At 38.0% G+C, this 25,298-nt stretch overlaps 1 protein-coding gene across 1 annotated transcript in view; it reads right to left on the bottom strand.

Annotated features, from left to right (window-relative positions):
• Positions 1-25,298, bottom strand: part of fmn1 (formin 1) — a 304,321-nt gene that overhangs the window by 137,783 nt on the left and 141,240 nt on the right. The window contains exons 9-10 of the mRNA XM_052015214.1: positions 11,973-12,060; positions 7,271-7,332 (exon numbers count right to left, since the gene is read on the bottom strand). Of these exons, the coding sequence (XP_051871174.1) occupies positions 7,271-7,332; positions 11,973-12,060 (150 nt within the window). The remainder of the gene's footprint in view (positions 1-7,270; positions 7,333-11,972; positions 12,061-25,298) is intronic.

Here is a 25,298-nt window from a genome sequence, read left to right as displayed (position 1 = left end):
CCATTCTCCTAAACACCAGTGAAAATAGACAAATCTTAATCTTTCTTCAATGAACAATGCCTACATCCTTCAAGCTAAAGAATCTATGCTGCAGTTTCTCCAAGATAAATATATCCTGTCCTAGATATGGAAAACAAGACTGCACACAGTACTTCATGGGTGGTCTTACGAAAGCCCTGTGTTCATTAAAGAATTAGAATTGCCCAGTTGATAAATATTACTTTGTTGAAATAGACCTCTTACAAGAGTAACTTGCCAATGAAACAACAATAGAAACAGAAAACGTTGGAAACACTCAGCAGGTCAGGCAGCATCTGAGGAGAGAGAAACAGAGTTAATGTTTCTAAAATATTGACTGTTTCTTTATCCACAAATGCGGCTGGACTTGCTGTTTCCAGCACTTCCTGTTTTCATTTCAGACTTCCAGCAGTTTATTTGATTTTCATACAATACCTTTTGTTGGGGAAGACATGAAAATAAACAGATATTGCAATGAAAATTTCAAACTCTTTTTCTAATATAATGGATTGGATCTTCTTGATAGGATAACATTGGATAAAATTTTATAACCCTTCCATAACCCAATCCACATTCCTGGGCTGGGGTTCAACTGTTCGAGAATGTTTTGTCAGTGATATAGCAGGACCACTGTGTAGGATACAAAGTCTGCAGCCCAAATGGAACTGGCATTTTCTACAGAGGTTAGTCATGGAATAGAGATTGGGACAGGAAAGTGAGGGAAGACCTCAGTCCAGTTTTGTAACATTTAGTGCTACTGTAACACTCAATTTCAAGCAATACAGTAAGATGAAAACCCACTGCAAAGTGCTCCTGATCATCTTGATCATTTTACACAGGGCACTTTACGAGGAAAACATCTTTATAGCTAGATACTTGTTTGAATTATTTGTCAAATTTGTGATCAACTTACAGGTACAAAAATGGATAAGAGCTGCAAAAAAATGTTAAGAATAATTTACAATTTAATGTGTCAAACCTCTTGGGTGCCTCAGCAATGAAAATGAAATCAAAGACATTGAAGTACAAGGATGAAGAGTGCTGGATTGAAAATAGCATGTATACTGCTTAATAATATAAAAACTAGATTTCTTTTAAATCATGAACAATTTTTCAAAGCAGAACTGCACTTTTAATGCATATGATAAACACCCATTTCTGATGATAGCTCATCAAACCTGAGGCATTAAATCTGTAACTGTCTTCACATATGCTCGGTATCTCCAGCATTTTGTTTTATTATAGCTGATCTTTTTTTGTTTGAGGTACTATCTTTCAAAAGAGATGTTAAACTGTTTTGTCAGTGATGTAGCAGGACCACTGTGTAGGATACAGAGTCTGCAGCCCAAACGGAACTGGCATTTTCTACAGAGGTAAGTCATGGAATAGAGATTGGGATAGTATTGGTATTGGTTTATTATTGTCACTTGTACCGAGGTACAGTGAAAAACTTGTCTTACAAACCGATCTTACAGGTCAATTCATTACATAGTGCAGTTACATCAAGTTAGTACAGAGTACATTGATGTAGTACAGGTTAAAAAAAATAACAGTACAGAGTAAAGTGTCACAGCTACAGAGAAAGTGCAGTGCAATAAGGTGCAAGGTCGCAACAAGGTAGATCGTAAGGTCATGAGGTCATAGGTCACAGTCTATCTCATTGTACAAGGGAACTGTTCAATAGTCTTATCACAGTGGGGTAGAAGCTGTCCTTAAGTCTGGTGGTACGTGCCCTCAGGCTCCTGTACCTTCTACCCGATGGAAGAGTAGAGAAGAGAGAATGTCCCAGGTAGGTGGGATCTTTGATTATGCTGGCTGCTTCACCAAGACAACGAGAGGTAAAGACAGAGTCCAAGGAGGGGAGACTGGTGTCTGTGATGCGCTGGGCTGTGTCCACAACTCTCTGCAGCTTCTTGCGGTCTTGGGCAGAGCAGTTGCCATACCAAGCCGTGATACATCCTGATAGAATGCTTTCTATGGTGCATCGGTAAAAGTTGGTGAGAGTCAAAGGGGACAAACCAAATTTCTTTAGCCTCCTGAGGAAGTAGAGGCGCTGGTGAGCTTTCTTGGCCATGGCATCCATGTGGTTTGTCCAGGACAGGTTGTTGGTGATGTTCACTCCCAGGAACTTGAAGCTGTCAACCCTCTCGACCTCAGCACCATTGATGTAGACAGGGAAAGTGAGGGAAGACCTCAGTCCAGTTTTGTAACATTTAGTGCTACTGTAACACTCAATTTCAAGCAATACAGTAAGATGAAAGGTTATTCAAAGTAAAGTCAGGAGGTTCTGCCACGACGTGCCCAATGGTTAACTCTCAATAAGGCTAACTAGAAATACTCATTTGAAAAATAAACAAAGTTAATTTATCTTGTAAATAGCTGCCAAACATTCTGAAGTTACAGTACTGTCAATACTTGCCATCCCTTGGACAAAACCTTATATTTCAGAACTCTTCAATTATACAAATAAATCAAACCTAATTCTGCAATTGAACAAATTATGGATTTTATTTTTGCATAATTCTTAATTTTAATTTATTTTCTTATATTTAAATTGGTGTCATTATAACGGCAGCTTGTTCAACAGTTCCTTAGCTTTAACTATCATGAGAACTTGTCCATATACAGTACACTTTATTGTATTCATATATAACCAATTCTTCTGTTTTCACCCAAAAACAATCAATAAATGGTGGTATACGTAGTTGCTCAGCTTTTGCTTACAAATAAGTTAGAATTAATGTTTAATCCAGTATTTTATTTTTCCTCATTTTAGGACAATAAAGGCCCCGGAGTTTGTCCCACTTGAGCGCTAATTCTGTATCTCTGCTGTGACACAGAGGACTGAGATCTGAGTGTTGAACACATACAGTGGAGCTTTAAAAAAGCCTGGAAAAGCTGAAGATTTCAGCAGCAGCCTGGTGCGTGTCAGTGTCAGTTGCAGATATTTTCCGAGAGCAAGTTAATTACAAGATATCATAATGGATGATTCATGGCAGATTTTGTGTCGCTTCTAAAGAATATCTTCCAGTGGAAGGACAGGCAGAAGCAGCCAAAGGAGAAAGCACAGGACAGGAAGGAGACAGAAATCCCAAAATTTTAATCCAAGATTTGGATGAAAGGAGCGGATAGCTTAGAAAAGCAGCTCATGCAGCCTTTGCATGGAAATAGCTCTGTACTGATATTTTTTCACCCCTATTATTGCAGACCATTGCCAGAAAAAGTTTAATGACCTGACATGGCAGAAAGAGCAGCAGACTGGCCACTGGCCATCTTTTCGTGTGCATCATAGACACCAACATATTTTCCTTCCCTAATATGAATAACACACACATCATCCTCCACACTGCATTACGCTTACAGGATTCAAAAAATCTGTACTTTACAGTTCTGTCCTCTCACAACTTCTTGGAAGCAGTACTGTAAAACTTGGGGTGCTATCAAATGGTCTGTAAAATCGTAATTGTTACAGGAGAAGTTTGTGGGCAATTGTGCAAAAACTGTAGGTCAGAAGAGATATTCCAGACTTGAGAGAGGATGCCCGAAGAAAAGGCTCCAGAACAGGTTGGGAGCCATATGCCATTAGCCACAGGAAGTTAGTGGGACTATACAGGCTGAGATTAGTAATACAGTTCCCAAAATCAGCAATGGCAATGAAGCAATTGCTAACAAGTTTGGCCTATATGTGACTCCAAACCTACATCATGTGCTTGATTTTTAAATGGATTAGCAAACCACTCAGTTGTATCCTTAAATGCTACATTCAAACAGAGAAAGGATAAAACTGGACAGACTATCTTGCAGTATTTTTGGAAACAATAAAGTTAATTTGACCCTGAAAAGCCCTTATCACAAATGTCTAAATTGAGAGAGCTGTTTCACAGACTAGTAAAGCAACAGTCTGACCTAATCCTACTCACAAAGACATCACCTACAGTGTGCCAGCCTTTTTAATCACATTTTCTGGGTATATCTGATATCATGGCATTTGGTCATTCAGAAGAGAGATCAACAGTTTTCTAAATGTTAATGGAATCAAGGCTATAATGATAGTGCTGGAAAAGGGCACTGATGAATGACAGAACAGGCTTAAGGGCCAGAAGGCCTATTTCTGTTCCTACTGCTTATGCTCATCCCATTATGACAGGTGCAAGAGAATCCTTAACACTGACTCCAGAAACCATGAACTCTCAAGGCATCAGATCAACATGGACAAGAAAATCTGCTGATTACCATGTATTGCTCTATCTCAGCTGATGAATTAGTGCTGTTCCATATTGAACAACACTTGGAAGAAGCACTGAAAGTAGGAAGGGTGCAGAACGTAGTTGGATGGGAGACTTCAATATCCATCATTAAGAGTGGCATGGTAGCACCACCAATGGCTGAATTCTGATGAGCACAAATGACAGGCCAGACCTCCAGCCAGGGTGTTCCAGCATGTTTACAACACTGGCATCTATTCAACAACATGGAAAATTGCTCAAGTTTGTACTATTCTCAAGAAGCTTGGTCCCGTCCAGGACAAAGCAACGTTCTTGAATAGTACTCCGCCCATCACCTTAATCATTCTTTGCCTGCGCTACGTACTGCAATTACTCGCTTTGGCTATTCCAGCAACACTTCCACCACCAAGATGGCAAGGGAAGTAGGTGCAACAGAATCCCATTACTTGCAGGTTCCCTTCCAAGTCATGCATCATCCTGATTTTTGTTTAATTCATTTTTCAAGATTTTATTTACTGGGAAGGCTGGCATTTATTGCCCATCCCTAATTACCCTTAAACTGACTGCCTTGTTTAGCCCTTTCAGAGGACATTTCGGAAGGGGGAGGGTCTGGAGTCAAAGATTGGCCAGACTAGATAACGATGGCAGATTTCATCCCCTGAAGGGCAGTAGAGGGTTTTTACAGCAATCCGGAGTTTTTGAGAAATTTATTGCTAAGACTAGTTGTTGATTTTAGATTACTAGCAGCAAGATTTGAACACAGAATGCTGGAACTGGAAATAGATTTTGGAAATACATCAGCAGTCCTTCCTTGTCACTGGATTGAATCCTGGATATTCCTTCCCAAAAGCATTGTAAGAGTACCTTCATCAGAAAATTGAGATAGTTCAAAAGAGTGGCTCACCACCACCTTCTCAAGGCCAATTAGATGCCCAGATCCCAAAAAAATAAACAAGGTTAAAACAAAGTTGGTGGATGAAGATATGATGACAATAATAATGATGGGTAAGAGTATGAAGTAATTCCATTTTGGCAAATGCTGATGGTGCTGATAATGAGAATAAGGATAATCATGACCAAGCCACAAGAGTTGCTGATAAAAGGCACTAGCCTGGTTCTCCCCATCTAGTGCTTCCCTCAGTTTTACCTCAATTCTCTTATTGCATTCTCATGTCCCTACTCAGGAACTGAAACTAGTGGAAATGGTAATTTAAATCAAGATGTCACATTCAACAAGTAGAAAAATGGTGGGGGGGGGGGGGGGAAGAAGGGTTGAGTAAGTGTCCTTGAGAGGTTCAGGAAAACCTTTGGAGTTTATGAGATTCAGACTTTAGTAAGACTCATCTGAAAAGAAGAATATTTCAAAATATCACACACGTTAGGTTAGTCTCTGTGAATGTGGAGCAACTGACATGTAACTCTGAGGTGTACAACTTTATTTACAATTTTAAAGCATTGGAGGTACATAGATGGTGATCTAGAAGTCCTTTACCTCAGGAATGACCCAGGATCATTGAATTCCTCTGTTTCCATAGAAATTCAGATTGCCTACCTTAGAACAGGAAAGATTATGAAGGACCCTGTCTGCAGGCTTTTGGGTGCTTTGAGCTGTCTCTCAATATATTTAGAAACTAACAGAAGTCATTAGATCTGCTGAGCAGTGAACAAACAGACACAAGATAAAACAGAATGGTTTTGACTGAAATCAACCAGCACAAGGTTTCAGTTTCTGAAGCATATCCTAGGCAAAAGATTAGCCCTTTCAAGTACCACATAGATGGGACATTGGAGGCAAGGCAAAATTAATCAAATAGAAAACTTCTGAAAGAAGACGGTCAGCACAGGCATTCGAGTTCTGTACAGCATAATTCAACTAATGACTTCCCAGATCACTGGCCCACAGGGCCTGCCTCAGAAAAACATTAGAATAGGAGATTGTGCTCATTTAGACAACTTGGGTGAAGCATGGGATGAAGAAAGATAGAATGGCTGATGCATTATAAGCAACTGCAATAAACCTTTCATGTTTATGTACTCATGAACAATATGAAAACTTTAATGGTCCAACTGAAGCAGACGGGGGCTGTGGGATTCTGGGATGCATAAAGGTCTAAGAAAATTGTCTGATTTCTTAAGGCCGAGGAATGGGAGTAATGACAGCAGTTCCAAAGGAAAATATAAAACTAGAAAAGAATAGTTCATTGCTTTTAGATTTCCAATGTTTTTTGCAGCTATCATTGAGGAGTCTTCCTGGTGAGTATCCACTCATAAATCACTTCATGCTCGTCAGTCTTCAAAGCGGCTACGGCTATCTCGATTTCGTCCATATTAGCTGATGCTACCAAAGGAACCCCGTTTGCCTCATTTAGTTATCCATTGTGCTACAGGAGTGTAAGTCTTGGGTTTCAGCTCATCCATATGTATTTATTACAATAAGCTCCAGACATTATTAGTGCACACATTGCACAGCAGCAAAGCCATGTTTTTCTTGTATGTGGCTGGGACAACATTTATAAATTATGCACAAGTTTGGGATGGAAGATGACAGCTTTTCTGCAGCCCATCCTATTAAATGGAATGACAATTAAGTGGAATACTGCGACTAACATAGTCAAATTGGTGACTGAAAATCAAAATCCCTTCTGGTCAATAGAGCAACCACTGAGCAACGTCATTACAGGTGTAAATTACACCCATCAGAAATGTCGATACATCTCATTTTACTGAGCTCAAAAAGTGAAATTTCCATTTTATTACCAATAACACAATGATGAAAATTTGGGCCCCAAGCAAAATGTACTGAATTTTTTAAACTAAAATTCTTAAGTTTACTGATTCCATGCATTTAAAAGCAAGTAAAATCTCTGTTCCCTTGCCTTCATTGATGGAAATGTAATTACGAATCATACCGTATCCAACACCAAGTTAAAAATAATAAAATACTAATATGCCAAGTGGATTCAATTATTTTCTGCATTACATTTTCAAAGACTATAATGCATTATTTCAGTGGCATCAGTACTTACATTGTCGTACAAGGCCTGAAGGGTCTCCAAATCCACTACTGAGTTGTCCAGATTTAAAATAGCTGAAATTACACATTAAATAGCACATTAAATCAAATTTATTGGCAATGCTCAACATACTGTCACATTACACTGGTACTGCTTATTCACTGGAATCCTACATATATCTCTCATATAAACAAGACAATTAATATTTCACTATTTTAATGTCACAGGCCATGGTTCAAAGAATGCACCAACATTTTAAAAGACTGTTACTGATATATCAGAATTAGTAACTCAAGTATGGTTAAAATAATGCATTTCTCTTAATTGTCATTGTAAATTGTATTGGTCTAATCTTCCAAGACATGGAAACTAACCGTAAAAGTTGTCCCTGGCACTGAAAATGTGATATGTTTTCCAGGATAAATTAATATACTGCTTCCACAAAATGCTGTTCAATTACACTACAGACTGATAGCTTTCCAAAGGATAACAAATCCTTATTAGAGATCTAAGCACATATTGTCTGCTCAAATTTTCCACTTTATTGAAACTTTGAGATAAACAGAAAGGAAGCAGACACATGCTGTGAAGAGCTGGTAATTTTATTGGATTCTTGTAACTAGAAAAACTGTTGCTCAGCCAAGTCTGGCTTTTGAAATCTATTTTGAGGTAAATTAAGGCAACATTTTCCTGTGGCACTATGGTGTCCGCTCACAAAAGCAAGAATTTATATACAGAAAGATCATTAGTGTAGCATGGTGCCCATTTGGTTATAATAACCGTCACTGACGACAAAAAACAGATCAGCATCGTGCACTTAACAAACTAGCAGGCACACACATTAAAACACTTTCTAACTAAATTCATGTACTGTGACACATAAAATGAATGGAGTATTTGGAATCCACATGTTCTTGGTTTGGTTGTATTAATTTACCAATTGTGTGAGCTTATGCTATCCTGAACCTGAAGACAAACTTAATTATTTTCGAACGACATTTAGCCTAGCACATCCATAAAAGCTCATATGTCATCCTGCTGTATTCAATGTAGATTCTCATGGAAATTTTTTAAAGATGTTTTCCACAGGTAGCCACAGCAAAGTAGCACTTCTTTTGTTTATTATTTCTTCCAGTATTTAGCAAGGAAAATCTGATTTTCTCCCCTTTGTCAAGTCATTCTATATTGATTTAAAGACCTTGGAAAAATAATTTTAACTACACTAAACTCACTCATCTCAGACTTTCTGGGACCAGTCAAATGTAGCTTACATTAGTCTAGCTGGAAAGTTTTCTGAAGGATTATGCTTCTTATGGAAAAAGAGAAAAGCAAAATTAGATTTCGTTTGTAAAGTTCAGCAGAGACTGTCACCAAGGCAGTTTGCCAGAGGAATATGAGCACAGTGATAAAATCCCTCTGGGCTTAACTTTGTGACCTGTCTGTTGTGCCAGTCTTTAACAGACATGTCAACTATCCACAGAGCACTCCCTGGAGGATGCCTCTGGTCTGACTGACTTTGTCATACCACAATAACTGTGTGATTTATGATGCAGAGAATTGTGATAGGGTTGACACACAGTTGAGAGAGTAGCAGAGCCCTTATGCCCCAAAAATTCATGAGCAAAATTGTTCTGGCACCAGTTCTGGCCTAGGTTCATCAGACTAAACCCCTTGATCTTTGAGAGAAATTCAAAAGAACACATGTTACAAGTTAATCAGAACAAAGAAAATATTTTCTAAACCTCTAGATTTGCTCAGCAATCTGTTAGGTTAGCAAGTCTGAGCTCACACAATGGTTTGAGGCCTGAAATGTAAACTAGCACAAAGACATTTTTAACTTTACTATGCTATTTAGATTCTACCCAGTGTGCAATCACTACAGCTGAGCTGCTCCAAACACAATTAACACGTCTTGTGTTTCTGCTGGGCATGAAACAATCCTCTCTCACCAGCAGTTGACAACATGGGCTAAGTTAACACAGAAGTTAAAACAGCATTTTTCAATAGTCAATGCAAGGTTAGGAATAAAAAAGCATTCACATATCTTGGTGTGATTTATTAAACAGTAGAAATTCTTCTCATTCATACTAAACAGGGCATTGCACCTTATTTTTTAATGTATTTTTAATACTTTGGTTTTTTCAGTCACCATTATCTCATCTTTTGAATAGTTTAGTAGAAAGGAGACTGACTACTTTGATTTCTGTTAGTTCACTGGGAGAAAGCAAAGACTAACAGTTAATGGAAGTTTTAAGGCTGTGGGATTCTACAGGACTCAGTAACAGGTCTAATAGTTTTTGTGGACTGTATCAATGATTTGAACTTTGAGGACTACAATTAAGAAGTCTGCATGTGATACCAAGATTGCTTGACAGTGACAAAGAATGTTATAGACCATATGAAGATACGAACATACAGGTTAGGTGGTCACAAAGCGGCAAATGGAATCATTTTTGGAGAAGTGCAAAGTACACTTGTGGGGAAGGGGGTAAACAAGCCAAGGGAATACACTAGGAATATTAGGATACTTAGAGGATCTTGGGTAGATCCTTTAAGTAATAGGGGTGAGGAGACAGACAGGATACTGGTCATTACTGGCTAAGGCATAAAATCTATATATTAAAACTGTAGAAGAAAGAAACTGGGCTGCATCTACAGTAATGTGTACAGCTCTGGCCACCACCCCACAGGAAACCGTGAGAACAGAGAACGCAAGGAAAATTTAAAAAGATGTTTTCATGGTTGCAAAGTTTTAGTTATGATGAGAAAATGGCTGGGCACCTGTTATTTTCCTTGGAGCAATGGAAAGGAGGGAGATTTAATTTGAGTTACAGACCAAAAGCTGGGAAATGGGTTAAACTTGAATGGTTTTTTCTTAGTCAGCATGGATAGGATGCACAGAATGCTTCCCTTTCCATGTCTACATTTTCATAACACATTAGTGCATATCCTCCTTCTGCTTCTATATTTGAGGAGGGAACATTTTGAATAAGAAATGACACTGATTTCATATTCATTAACATTATCATTAGGAAAGAACACATGCAGAAACATATTCCGTGCTGCTACAAAACTATGTTCAAAAGGAATCTTGGATTGTAGTTTAATTCCTCAGCAACTAATTATAATAGCAGACAGATTTATGGATATAATAATACAATGCAAATTAGCAGTTTTCAAAAGTTTACCTTTATTAATATATTGTTGAAGAGGCAAAAATTGTTGAGATGACAAATCATCTCTTGGATTAGATAAATTATGCATCAAACTTTGAATAAAATAATGTAATAACTTCAGCAGCTGAACAGACCCAAACAAAAAATGCTGCTGAGCATCACGCTTAATTTAAGTTCAAAAATTGAACACAACAATAGGGGTAGAAATAAAGAAAATAGAAAGGAAGGGTTAAGCATGCAGGATTTGGACGTTCGACTTCTCCAATTTAAGATTCTCAAAAAGTAAATGCAGGTGTGGTATTCAGAGACTGCAAAGGAAATCACGGATCATTTTGACAGCCATGGGATTTTGATGCACATAAACCCATTTAGGAAAGTAGAGAAACTGGGCACTATGGTTAGGTAACCCCTTGTGACAGCAAAGACTCAAACATCATAAATAGATCACTCACTTGTCTTAAAATGACATACGATGACAGCTAGAATTTTCTATGAACAGATACCACCGACTGGATTTGAGCAGTAGTTAGGCAGCACACACACATCAGGGTCCTATTAAACTAGCAATGATACATTGGAAAAAATTTGTGAGGTGCTCTATTGCCAGGCCTCAAAGTCTACTTTTTCACTTGTGATAGTTAAATAGGACTGAGAGTTAAACACTTCTATTTTGCTTTTTGAATACCATTGAGCTGAATGTAAAATTGTGGGTCACATGCCCATAATTACCTTATACATTTGTCTGAACACAATTTGTGTGATAAAAACTTTGCAGAATCTTTGAGGCTTAGAATATCAATTTAGAAATTAGGTTAATGAGACAGGTTAGATACAAGGCTACATATAAACTGATCAATATATCAAATATTGCCTTATTTAATCCTACAAAATGGGATTGTACAAGAAATATTGATGGATGTTTAAAAGTGGCATGAAAATTGTGGAACATGGACAAAAGTAGCAAACTGATGCATTGTTCATGCAGCATTGCTTGAAGACAGGAGTATCTAGTGCAAAATGTTATTTTTTAATACATCTAAACCATTGTAATTCAGACCAATTTAGAAATTAAAATGAACACAAATGTAAGGGCTTATGTAATTCCAAGCAATGTTGTTAAAGTGAATGACTGCATTTTTAAACTTGAGCAGAAAGCTTAGGAAATTCATATTCGACTGCACTGAACTAGCATTTTTAAACACAAAATATTGATACATTCTTATTGTTCTTATGATTTTGCATTTATAAGGGACATCAGCAGCAGCTTTTTCGTGTAAAGGGTGATGCGTATTTGGAACGAGCTGCTGAAAATAGTGGTTGAGGTGGGCATGTTAACAACATTTAAAAGCCATCTAGATAAGTACATGGATAGGAGAGGTTTAAGGGCTATGGGCCAAATGTGGACAGGTGGGACTAGCTCACTGGGCAACACAGTCAGCTTGGATGAGTTGGGCTGAAGGGCCTGTTTCCGTGCTATATGACTCTATGACTAAGTAAAAAATGAATTTTTCTATATTGCTCAAATGTACAAAAATTACCTTGCTGTATATCTTTCATTTCTAGATGCAGACTTGATATAAGAATTCCCACTGCTTGAGAGCGTTTGCCATCCAGTAACTTTACAATCTGTAATTAAAATAGAATTTCATGAACATATAATATTTGGCACAGAAGAATGCCAAAGAAGTCATTCCTGGGAGGTGAGTTAACTACTATGTGGTAATGGAGAGCAGTCTAGAGTGATACTCTTTCCTCAAAGGATGTAAATACAGTAAACAGCAACCCAAGAGCTTTTGTGGTTGTTTATTGATGCTTCCCATGAATTATCACATTTATTGAATTTCACTGCTTTGACGCATAAAAATGAAAATGAAACATGTTGGTGGTCTGATATTTGACAGTATATCAATATATAAAGTTCAATAAAGATATAATGGAGATGGTCTAACCAGTTGGGATAATTTCAATAAGGACAACAGTGAAGGTGCTATACATGCACCAAATGCCTTTAGAATGAGGAGTAAAAAAAGTCTGGTGATCCTAGATAGAAATTAATATTTTAAAACACATCTGAATCATTGTATTCCTAGAAATACATTGAAAGTTGGATCAGGCTTGGAATTAAATGGTTAGCACGAAAGGAGTAATAATCACTTATGTGAGGTATTGATAGTGTCCATGAACCAGAATTAAATTTCTTCAAATAGACAATAATAATCTATGCCCTGTAATTACATTTGCCAATTCAAGTAACGATTCATAGCAACTATTCTTATAGTTAACATTTTATAGTATTTATATAGATCATACATAGAGTGAATCCTGTGAATGTATTGATATATATCCGAGTCACAGTTGGCAAATCTACAAGTTCCATTGAGTTATCATCTTCTGTTTAAATAAATATCACTGCAAGAAAATTGTATAGATGCCAAGCCAGAAATTAGAAGATTAATATGGGTAGACAATAAAAAAGGAGTCGCATGTTTTTGAGGATGTTTTCATAGGGGGTGAAAGAACTGCAGTTTAGGAAGATTTAAGGATAAAATTCCAGCTGGTAAAATTTGGGTAGCACAAAGCCTGACATTGAGACAGGAAAGGGTTCAGTGATCAGTTGGATTGGTAGTGGTGGGTGGGTGTGTTGTGGAGGTAGAGGGGGAGCACAACATAATAGCATTGTAGAAAGAAGATATTCAGATGTTGCGATGTATAAGGCTGGACAAAGCTGCTGACAACGACATCAAGAATTTAAAGACTTTAAAGTTAATAGTTTATTTTATTAGCCAGGGTTAAGCAACAGTGTTCACAAAAGTTTAGCCAGCTTTGTGGTGTGAACTCCAGTTTTTGACGTTGGTTGTTGTGAGACACCAGTTCAGAAATATTCATCAGGTTCCACAGCTGTGACAGCATCACGCTGGCTGAAGAGCCAACATCAGTAAAGAATTTTTAGACATAACAAACCAGGAAGGAAGAGGCACAATTTTTAGCTGCCATTTTATGTAGTTTACAAAATGTTTAATAAATATTATAATATACATTTAAAATTGAGGAAGAAGGCAAAATAGTAAAAGTGAACAAGATAAACAATTTTATTAACTTAACATCTATTATATATTGAAATATAAGCCTGGAAATTACAATCCACATACATAAAATTAGACATTTTTGGGGTCAGGAAGCTTGTTAGATAGTAATTAAGGGTTAAAAAAAGACTCACTGAGACCTCATACAGCAATGTGTAACATTTCAAGTTATTTTACAGTGGGATTTGGTCACTTCAACTGATTTCCCTTCCTAGCAGTGAAGACCACTGCTAAACAACACACCCTAGGGAAGAGAGTTGACTGTAACTTCACGAGTTTCCACATTGAACAGTGCAAATATCCTGAAGTTACAGAAAATTTCATGTTTCAGTGATAGTAAGTACTTACAATTTCATTGTTATTACAACTGGAAAATTCAGGCTAGTCTGTTGGGGAGCGAGTTTGTTGGAAAGCAGTGTGACAGAGAAAATCTGCATTAGATGCTGTTTGGGACTACTTTTATTGCTGTTGCGGGAGAATTGTCAACTGAAAATAAGAATGAAATAGGCAGTAAATGAGAAAGGCGACACAATCAAGAAAAAACATTTTGTGGGCATTGGTAATTGATAAGGATGGTGTCCCATGGACAGGGAATGGCTAGTGTCAGCTAGCATGGGTCAAGAGGAGTAGTTCAGTGGTCAAGAATAGGATAGGAGTGGATTACAGAAGAGTGGCATGGCTTATGGGAAGAACAAGTTTGGCAAGCTGAGAAGTGAATGGCAGGGTTGGTCAGTCAATGATTCCAGCTGGAGAGAATGGTCAAGGGAGCCAAACTGAAGGCAGTTTTCACTATTCTGGAAACAAAAGGATGCATGAATTACTCACATTGTTGGAGGTAGCAGGGGAAAGATAAGAAGGAACAGTTTAACAAGGTGAATAGTTGCAAAAACACGAAGCCCTGCTTATCAAGGATGATCGTGAAAAAAAATGGGTGGATTTGGCAGAGGTGGTCAATTGTAAACTGGCAATGGATGACAAGAGCAGCTGTACACCAGATGCGATCAGTTCTGTGCCTCTCTCACCTGAGGGAAAAAAGATGAGGGGGGAGAGTGGCATCTACAATGATAGAGTCATACAGCATGGAAACAGGCCCATGATGGTCATCAAGCATCCACTTACATCAATCCCACTTTATCCTCCCCACGTTCCCATCAGATCCCCCCCAAGGTTCTAATCGGATTGTTCCACTAGCTACACCACTGTGCCTACCATAGAGTCAATGTAGAATGCAAGATTGCATACGATATAGCTTCAAACACATCTCAATAATGTACTTCATGCAAGTTACTTCACAGTAGGTTGCATTTGTTTAACTCTTGGCCCACTTTCATGGGAATTGGTTATCTGTCACAACTTCTTTACACTTAAAAGACATAACAAAGTTTAAAGTTGATGACTAATCTCACACATAGGTAATTCTGAAAGGAAAATGTGACCAATGCACAGGTGAAATATTTCAAAGTGGTCCCCACGGCAATGCTGTATTTTTAGATCTGAAGCATCACTGTGACCTATCACTATACCTTGAATGCTTCTTGACTGGGTAAAGCCAGGTAACTACAACTGTTTATAAGCAGCAAAGTGAGGTAGAAGTAAGTCAGGTCAGTCTGGCATGGCATATTGTTAAGAAAGTAGCTGGTACAATCAGTACAAATGGGTTAAATCAGCAACATTAGTGATAACCACTGTACCAGTAAGAAACTTAATTTACTTTCATCCCTGGGTGCATAGGCCAATCAGAGTGCAGTTGCAGCTAATTTGTGACTTTCCAGGACTGGCATTCTTTCTCTACTTCAAAAGATTGTTTTGCCCTTGTGAAAAATTGTGAGATCAACCAGCAGGGTGAGAGATTTTCAGTTAGAAATATTAACAAATCTTCCCTGGTGTGGCAATAATTCAGATGATATAATTGGATCATGTGGTACCATAGGAACTCGGAAATGTTACTAGTGTAGGGTAAAGTGATTCTGTCTGTCCTGCTTGTCAAATCTCTGAAAGAGCTAGGATAAAAATTAAAATTTCTGGAAACACCCAGCAGGTCAGACAGCATTTATGGAGTGAGAAACGGAGTTAATGTTTTAGGTTGACGATTTTTTATCAGATAAAAGGTCTGAAGAAAAGTGATTGATCTGAAACATTGGCTGTGCTTCTCTCTCGACAAATGTTAACTAATCTGCTGAATATTTCCAACATTTTTTGTTTTTCTTTCAAGTTTCCACCAGCTGCTGATATTTTGATTTTATATCTTTGACAGAGCAGTCCAATTTAGTCCTATACTCTGACTTGTTCCCCATAACCTTGTAAATCAAGCCTCTTCTTGCATCATTTGGAAAATTCCTGTGAAATCTGCTTCCACCAAGGTTTTAGGTAATGCATTTCAGATCTTATTAACTCACTGCATTTCTCCTCATTCTCCCACTCTGTCTCTGAGGCAGGCATGGTAGAATAGTGGTTAGCATAATGCTTTACAGCGCCAGTGACCCGGGTTCAAGTCCAGCCACTGTCTGTAAGGAGTTTGTATGTTCTCCCCGTGTCTGTGTGGGTTTCCTCCGGGTGCTCCAGTTTCCTCCCACATTCCAAAGACGTATGGGTTAGGAAGTTATGGGCATGCTATGTTGGCGCCGGAAGCATGGCGACACTTGCGGGCTGCCCCCCAAAATCACTACGCACAAGATGTATTTCACTGTGTTTCGATGTACATGTAACTAATAAAGATCTTATCTTTTGCTAATTATTTAAATCTATGATCTCTGATTACCCACTTATCTTTTTCTATCAAACTCTTTTACACATCGAAACCAAACCTTTATGACCCATCTATCACCTGAAGAAACTACAGCAGACGAGAGCACGCCTAGAGCACCGGACTAGAACATGAGGGTGAAGGTAGCTAATTGGAGGATAAGGTGTCCTGTACCTCCAATTCTTCCACCTGCAGTGGCTCAAAGGATTGGCTTCTACCGGGTGGATTCTAGAAACTCTCTGACAATCACAAAATATGTCTTCAAACACGATGAGACAATGGAACCCCAGTTCTGAAGATCAATTATCTGCTCTTTAATTGTAAAATGACTTAGTGCTGGTGAGTTATGAGCTAAATTGTCTGAGGATAACTGTCTGCAGCCTAATAGTCTCTATGGAAAGAGAGAGGGCAGTTGAGGACTGGTGCAGAGTAAACACACCTTGCAAACTACCAGGAAATCAGACAAGCTTGCAGTCAAACACAAGCTGTACATTCAAGAAACTCCATTTGCTTACAAAAAGATTAGGCTTATCATGTGGAATACGTAAGCTACAGTTGAAGACACTTTGCAGTTCCAGCAATTAAGCACTTTTTACTTGTTTACTGTCTCCTTTGCAAACAGGACAATTTTTATTCAGTCCAGCAAAGTAGGCTGTGACAGCAGTGGACTGCAAAATGATGCTAATGTCATCTGGAGTCATCCTGAGGCAAAAACATTCAGAGCCACGCTAACTTTTATCACCACAGACAAGGACATTTGCGTTGTAGTTACAATGAATTTACACAATGAAACAGTTCATTTGGTCCAAAAGGTTGATGCTGATATAAATGCTCATTCACACTTCCTATCACCTTGGATCATCTAATCCAGAGGACATATTATTCAACTACATTCTCCCTCATGTACATACATAGAGCATCCATGCTATTCACCTTAATTATTTAATTTGGTAGCAAGTTCCACGTTCTAAACCAACCTCCAGCTGACAAAGTTTCTCCTGAATACTTTATTGGATTTATGAGCACTTTATGCTGTGGCTACTAGTTTTGTCCTTGGAGCTGATGTAGTTGCTCGTGGTTTCCCTAACAATCAGAACCTACTGCACAGTATAGGATAATCATTTGTGATGACCTATATAATATAAAGCCTTCTGCTTCCTCTCCTTCTTCATTCTCTTCCACTCTTACTGTCCTTTTTTTTGCTCCAGTCCCACGGGAAGTTTAACCAGCACAAACATAATTTCTGAAATTATACGATCGAAATATGTCGTTAATTGCTTGCGATTAATGTGTGTATAAATTAGGGGCTACAATGGATATTCTGCTTTCAAATTCAGTGCTATTGACTACAGCAACTTTAATATATGTATGTATACAGTAAGCAACTGAGGATGAATTTCTACCCACTAGGATTAATGCCTTTGCACAAGAATATTCCCGTATCTCCAAATATTTATCAAACAACTAAAACTGCTAACATGAGCAAAACAAACACATTAAAAGTACTAACTAGTGGTTAACTACAGCTAATTCTCTTCATATAACTTTACTGCAGACTGCCACCTGACTTCTGGAACCAAGAATTACTGGATGGGCTTAAGAATCAGCGCAGACATTGCTTCCACAGTTCAATTTTGGCAAAGCATTCATTGACATGCATAGGAGACTTATCTTAATGTGTTCCTACCTCCCGTGGATGTGGCCAATTTAGTCTATGTAAGAAACAAGACATTTTTGTACATAAAGTTACATGGATCATTGCCAACATCAATGAAAATTGAAGCATAACATTTGTTTGACAATAAAAGTTAACTGTTATCTATAAATTGTGATTTTTAAAATCAATTTGTATGATTTTTTTCAGTTATTAACGCAGCATGCACTGCTTGGAAATATTAAATACTTATATAAGTTCTAAAACATGGCACTTCTCAACACAAGTCTAGAATCTGTATTATTGTATTACTGACGTCTTCAAAATTCTGCTGTGTTGCTGATTAGTTGATATTGCCTGCTTTTTAAATAAAATAATGAAGGGCTTAAAAACAGCACGTATATATGACATATATTTTAGCAGAATGGATTCAAACTACAGAAATATATCTATATTAGAGTTCTCTTGGTGCTGAAGACTTTAACAACATTGATCTGTAAGCCAAGTAAATGCAGGTTATCTACCTGGCATGTGGATCAGATTTTCTTAGTTTGTAAGTCCATAATGTGGAGGTTAAATTTTGAATAATAAAACTTCATTCCAAGTGCACTCTCTGACAATTATCAAATAAGCTCCAATAAATATAGTAATCTGAAAGTGCCAAGTCATAAGCACCAAGGGCAAAGCAAATTCCTTGATTTGACTCCATCAGGCTACATTAGAATGTAAGCCAAAGTCAACTTGCTGTACAACTTACTGATTACTCGTTCATGTAAAATGACATCAAATTTACCTTAAGAATAAATTATCCAATGAATTTCTTAAATATCAAGGAACAGTTTGCAATTGACACAGTTGACAAAAAGAGGTCTTTGAATTTATCAAATACCTCTTTGATGAGAAAAATACAAACTAAGAGAGCCAAAAATGAACAATATTCCAACAATTAGAAGCAATTTGACAGACACTAACAAAATTAGGCAGTGCTGAATAGATTATAATAAAAGAAAATTTCACTGGAGAATGAGAGGTTATAAGCAGTTCTAGAACTACAAGTTGGCTTTTTGATGGACTAATGAAAAAAAGATTAGGGGTGGTCATTTAAAATTGAGATGTGCAAGAACTTCTCGCAGAGGCTGCTGAATCTCTGGAATTCTTTACCCCAGGCAGTTGTGGAGGTTAGATCATTAATGCTAACTTAAAGAGGAAATAGAAAGATACTTGAAAGATCAGGGAGTTGAGGGTTGTGGGAAACTGGCACAGAAGCGGATCTGAGGTCTGGGGCAGATCAACCATGATTGTATTGATTGTCAGAACAAGTTTGAGTGTCTGAGTGACGTACTCCTGCTTCTATTTTCTTACGTAGTTATTACAGTTTATTTTTAAATACTCAACTTGATTACAAGTCTGTTAAATTCTCTCGGCACCTATGATTATGGAGACACAGAGAATCTGTGTTGGAATCTGGAGCAACAAACAACTGCTGGAGGAACTCAGTGGGTTCAGCAGCATCTGTGGAGGGAAAGGAATCGTCAAGTTTTGGTTCAAAACTCTGCATCAGGACTAAGGATGGAGAGGGAGGGAAGCCCATATTAAGAAGAGAGGGGGAATGGTGTGACAGGGGCCAGTAGGTGACTGGTAGACCAAGGAGTGGTGAAGGATGACAGGCAGATGGAGATGGGGCGGGGGGGGGGGACGTGAGGGGAGGGGTGAAATCAGAGGAAGGTGGGTGATAGGTGGGGCTACAAAAAAGGTGGAGCTAGGTGGTGCGAAGGGAGGGTAAAGGTGGAGACAGCTACAAAGGGTGATAAGCAGGAACACAAAGGCTATTAGTGCTGGAATCAAAGAAAGAAAGGTGATAATGGGAACCATTAAGGGAGAGTTGAGGGGAGATGGAACCAGATGGGGTAGAGGGGGGATCTAGAGGGTAAAATGTTGGGGGGAGAGAGGACAGGTTATTAGGGTGAAAGGTGAGGACTATGGGAACTCTATCTCTGCTCTGGGGTGAGAGCAAAAGTCCGAGAAACAGAGGAAATGCTAGAGAGAACTCAATCAACCACAGCAGAAGAGAAGCCATGTTTCCTGAAAAAGCAGGACATTTCAGACATCCTGGAATTGAAGACGTCATCTTGACAGCAGATGCAGCAGAGAGGGAGAAACAGGAAGAAAAGGAAGAGATGTAGTCTAGTTAGCTATGGGAGTCTGTGGGCTTGTAGTAAATGTCAATGGATAGTTTGTCTCCTGAGGTGGAAACAGAGAAATCTAGAAAATAGAGAGAAGTGTCAGAAATTGCTGTTGTGAATTTGAGACTAGGGTGGGTTAGTAGAAAAGGTAATAAAATTGATCAGTTCTGCAGGGGTGCATGAAGCATCATCAATGTAGTTGTCGATGTAATGGAGAAGGAGTTCGCTAGTGGTACCAGAGAATGTTTGGAACAAGGATTGTTCCACATAGCCAATGAAAAGACAGATGTAGCTAGGGCCCATGGCTACACAATTGATTTGTAGGAAGTGAGAGGAGTCAAAAGAACAGTTGTTCAGGCTAAGAACACGTTTTGCCAGGCAGATGAGAGTGTTTGTGGAGGGGAACTTGTTTTAGAATCATAGAGTCACATAGCATGGAAGCAGGCCCTTTGGCTCAACTCATCCATGCCGACTGTGTTGCCCAGTTAGCTGGTTGAATCATTGTTGCAGAAAGAAATGGAGGGACTTAAGACCTTCCTGATGGGGGATGGAGATGTATAAATACTGGACATCAATAGTGGGGGCCAGCACTTATTCCTGCTTATTACCCTCCTATCTGTCCATACCTTCACACTTCCCTCCACCCTCCTTGCTCCATCTGCCTTATGTTTTGGCCTGCCTCCACCTATCATCCACCTATCTACACCAACAATTCCTTTCCCCCCACAAACACTACTTGACCTGAGTTCCTCCAGCAGATTGTTTGTTGTGCCAACAATTTTTCCTTTCTCTGTAAAGACTGAGGCAAAATACATATTATCAGTGCAATTTCTTAATTCCTAATTACAAGATGGCTTCCTTGGACTTCAAGTGATTTCATTGATTTGATTATCTTTTAATTTCTGTGCATTTCAAAAATTATGCCAGCCACCAGTCATTTGGAATGTTCTAGAGTAACTTATACGAATGCAGCTTCAATAACATTCAAGAAGGTTGATACCATCCACAGCAAACCAGCCCACTAGATTGGCATCCCACATACCCCTCTGAACACTTATTCCTTGCACTACAGTGATTACGTTGTGTAACAATCTACATAATACATTGCAATTTCTTGCACTGTTTTCTCCAACAGCACCTCCTTAAACTGGGGCCTCTATTACCAAGAAGGACAATGACAACAAATACATGGGAACACTATGATCTGCAGGATCCCTTCCAAATTGCAGACCATCCTGAGTTGGAAATCTATCACCAGTCCTTCATAATTATTGGTTCTATATCCTGAAACTCCCTACCTATGGGATACCCTCGCCAGAAGTGGTTTAAGAAGGCAGCTCACCATCTTCTCAAAGACAATTAGGGATAAATAATCATTGCTAGCAAGACCCAGATCCCCAAAAAAAATGAATAAAAAGAAATTCATGCTTATATTCCACCTAATGCCACTTCTTGTTTCCATGCTGTTCCTTTTTATATTTATAGTTTCAGTTTTTGCAATGTATGTCTGAATTCACACAGCAAAATCATTAATATTTGGGTGCAAACTTTTCATTAGATTCATCAAATATGGAATCTACACAGCGTTCTCTGTGTTTGATGAAGATTGAGATAAATTTATTAAAGGAAATCTAGTCAGTACAAATTCAACTTTGATCCCTGCTAGGATTAAATTAGGTATTATAAAACTCACAAGTTCTGAACAAATTCATGGGTTTAAAAGTCACCTCCTTTGAATGAAATAATGCTTACCAAAATTAAATCCATATTTCGAAGATGGTAGGCATAAGAATTCATAACCAAAACTTTGTGGTAACTGGGAACTACAACTTCTTCTGGTACATACTTCAAAAGAATACACATCTTGACCCAAACTTTATCTGGTACCTTTACTAATAAGTTCAGTCTTGTTTCACAGTAGCCACAAATTCAAACAGTCATCTCTCAAAACTACACATATGCCTGCTGAACTTCAATACTTGGAGGTGGAATAAGTTCCAACAGGGATAATTGCAGTCTTTGACTGTATCTAATTTGTACAGCTTTCAATGACCTTCCAATTGACCTCATTCTGGGGCAAATACATAAACTGCCATAATTTCTATAGGTACACTTGGCTTGAGGCCAGGATTTTACAGAGTTATAATTTATTCAGAAAAAAAGTGTTATAATCATTGCAACAAAAAAGTTAGGTATTTTGCTTCACAAGGAAAGTTAAAGTGCCACTACAATAACTGTAGAAAATGTGTGGCGGATCATTTTGTTTAAAGTTAACTCTTGAATTCTGATAGAATCGCATTCTGGAAACCAATAGGGCCAAAAATCACTTTGTAAACTGAACTATTGAGAGTAAGTTGAAGTACTCTAGATATTAAGCACTGTTGTTCTCATCCTCAAAAGCATAATATCAGTAAAGCTTAAAATTATTTCATGTGTTGTATCAATCTGTCACTGGCGTCAGATGTAAAACTCAACTATTAAAACATTGTTAAGAATTAATAAATTGGAAGAGGAAGAATGAATTAATGCATCTTGCAAGTAATCATCTAAAACTAAAACTTTGCAGAGCAAAAACATTTAGCTCAGTTAAATTTCTGACTTAAGTAATTTCCTCTTATTAAAAAGCATAGTAATATTAAAATTTTCTTTCCATGGACAGTGCAACTCTGGAAACATAAAACTGAAGAACAAATGTCAAAAGTTATACTTCATATGTAATTTTCCATTCTATTTCACTTTCTGTTTTGACCATGATTCTCGTGAAATGCATTAAAGTCTACTTCATAATAATTTAAAGTATGCATTCTAAGTATAAGGTTTTGTTCTATGATTCAAAAAGAAAATGCAGTGACATGTACAGCTTTTCTATTTTACATTGCTAAACTAACCTTTAAAGATTACCTCTTGAAAGAGCACCACTTACATTAGACTTTAAATAAAAACAGATGTTATTAATTACTTAAGGCTGTTTTAAAGAAAAAGAAAAGCTATATTATTTCCTTTAATGTCTTTGATATGATAATCATTCAGGTAAAGAACATGACTGCAAAAATGTAATTTTCATTTCTCAGTGATACTTGATAATTCCACATTTGCATTAGCACTTAATAAACAAATCATTTACATGTCTAGTTTTACTTTTCCATGCGGAAGCCTAAAAAGCAGTCAGAAAAATTATTTCCATAACTCAAATTCATACCATTTCCTGGAGGTCCCTACAGGGATTCAAAAAGCATCTAATGTCTAAATCCTGCTGGCTATTTCAAAAACCACATCTATACATATTTTTATCATTGCAATAATGGGCCAAAATTTGTGGGTAAATGCTAGCAGTTTTGTAGCAGACTGCTGACAAGTACTCAGGTAAATGCTTGTGAGCTTGGCATATGCTAATCTAAATGTTTAACTCCCGAACTAGCTGACATATTCCAGCTGGTTATTCCGTCAGTATGCTTGTCCACCTGGAATCCCAAGGCGAAGCATGAACCCGCTAGGATTCCCCAGTAGTTATACTGGAGAACCTGGTCAATGATACTGTGCCAGGTCTAACCTGGTACAGGGTCCATCAGGCTATTCATTAAATTGGAAATTTTACAGCTACAAGGAAGAAAATTAAGATTTAGTTCATTTTTTTAAAAACATTATGAGTTTGCAATTTTGCTTCTAACTTTCAGTGACCTTTAAAAAAGTGTAAAAAGTTTTAAAATGTTTGATTATTTCTTTTTAGTAGTTTTTTGGAATATTCATGAATATGCTGAAGGGCATGCAGAAGCATTCCAAAAGCTTGACAGCTTTGATAAATGGCAAAGTTCAGGGCATGGCTTTGTAATGGTTTTGGGGCATGTCATAGGTTTCTGCATCAGTTCATGGGTGGGTGTTGCTTGGACCCACTGAATTGATCCAATTGTGTTGCACGAGGTCCTGGTGACATGCAAAATCTTGCCCAGTTTGGTTCAGGATACTATTAGTTGGGAAATTTGGCCTTCTAGAAAAAAAAATCAGGAAGGTGAGTGGAAAGGAGAACTTCAAATGGCGAATGTGAATAGTGATTCTCCTTCAGCAAAAGCTGAGCCACTTAGCTTGCCTCTTTTTTGTATATGTTCTTTTCATGTTTCCTTTCAGTTAGCACTTTCAGAAAAGAGTTGGGAAAATTGAATTTAGGCAATTAAATATTGTGTCACAAAATAAGAGAGAAAAAAGTTAAACTGAATAACAGCATCCTATATTCCAGAAATTATATGTAGTAGAATTAGCTGTCAAATGTTTAATACATTCACGTGGCATTCCTGTTGTATTCTACTATGGCAAAAGCCTTAATCCTGTTGTGATGTATCACGGCTTGGAATGGCAACTGCTCTGCCTGAGATCGCAAGAAACTGCAGAGAGTTGTGGACACAGCTCAGCACATCACAGAAACTAGTCTCCCCTCCACGGATTCTGTCTACGCTTCTCACTGCTTAGGTAAAGCAGCCTAAATAATCAAAGACACCACCCACCCTCGTATATTCTCTCTTCTCCTGTCTTATTGGGCAGAAGATACAAAAGCCTGACAGCACGTACCACCAGGCTCAAGGACAGTTTCTGTCCGGCTGTCATAAGGCTAGTAAATTGTCCCCTAGTACGACACGATAGACTCTTGACCTCACAATCTATCTCGTTATGGCCTTGCATCTTATTGTCTGCCTGCACTACACTTTCTCTGTAACTGTAACATTTTATTCTTAATTCTGTTATTGTTTTCCCTTGTACCACCTCAATGTACTGATGTGATGGAAGTGATCTAAGGATGGCATGCAAAACGAAGTTTTACACTGTACTTTGTTTTACTGTACTGTATGTTTTTTTTACACTGTACTGTACATGTGATAATAATATACCAATTTACAATTTTAACAAGATAGTTAACATGAAGTAGTGCAGAGTGGATTATAATAGAAAGTCTAACAAGTTCATCTGCTAATTTTGGGAAAGGTTAATTCTGATTGTAACAACTATGCAGTGAAGGCATAAAGTAGTAAGATGACACTGCAGGAAATGCACCACAATGGTGCAAGTCTGAGAACCTCAGTGTTAGGTGGGAAGCTGGCAGTGTGCTGCCTTCCCACTTGATCCTTATTGCCTGAATAGAAGGTCATTATTGTAAGCAGAGAGATGTGTTGCTCACTAAGGTTACCTGCTGAAGCTTGTTGTGATCGGACAAA

Source organism: Pristis pectinata, chromosome 1 (assembly GCF_009764475.1).
Source record: "Pristis pectinata isolate sPriPec2 chromosome 1, sPriPec2.1.pri, whole genome shotgun sequence".
Taxonomy (NCBI): domain Eukaryota; kingdom Metazoa; phylum Chordata; class Chondrichthyes; order Rhinopristiformes; family Pristidae; genus Pristis; species Pristis pectinata.
The sequence above is the reverse complement of the archived record's forward strand: the minus strand, read 5'-3'. Positions and strand labels throughout refer to the sequence as shown.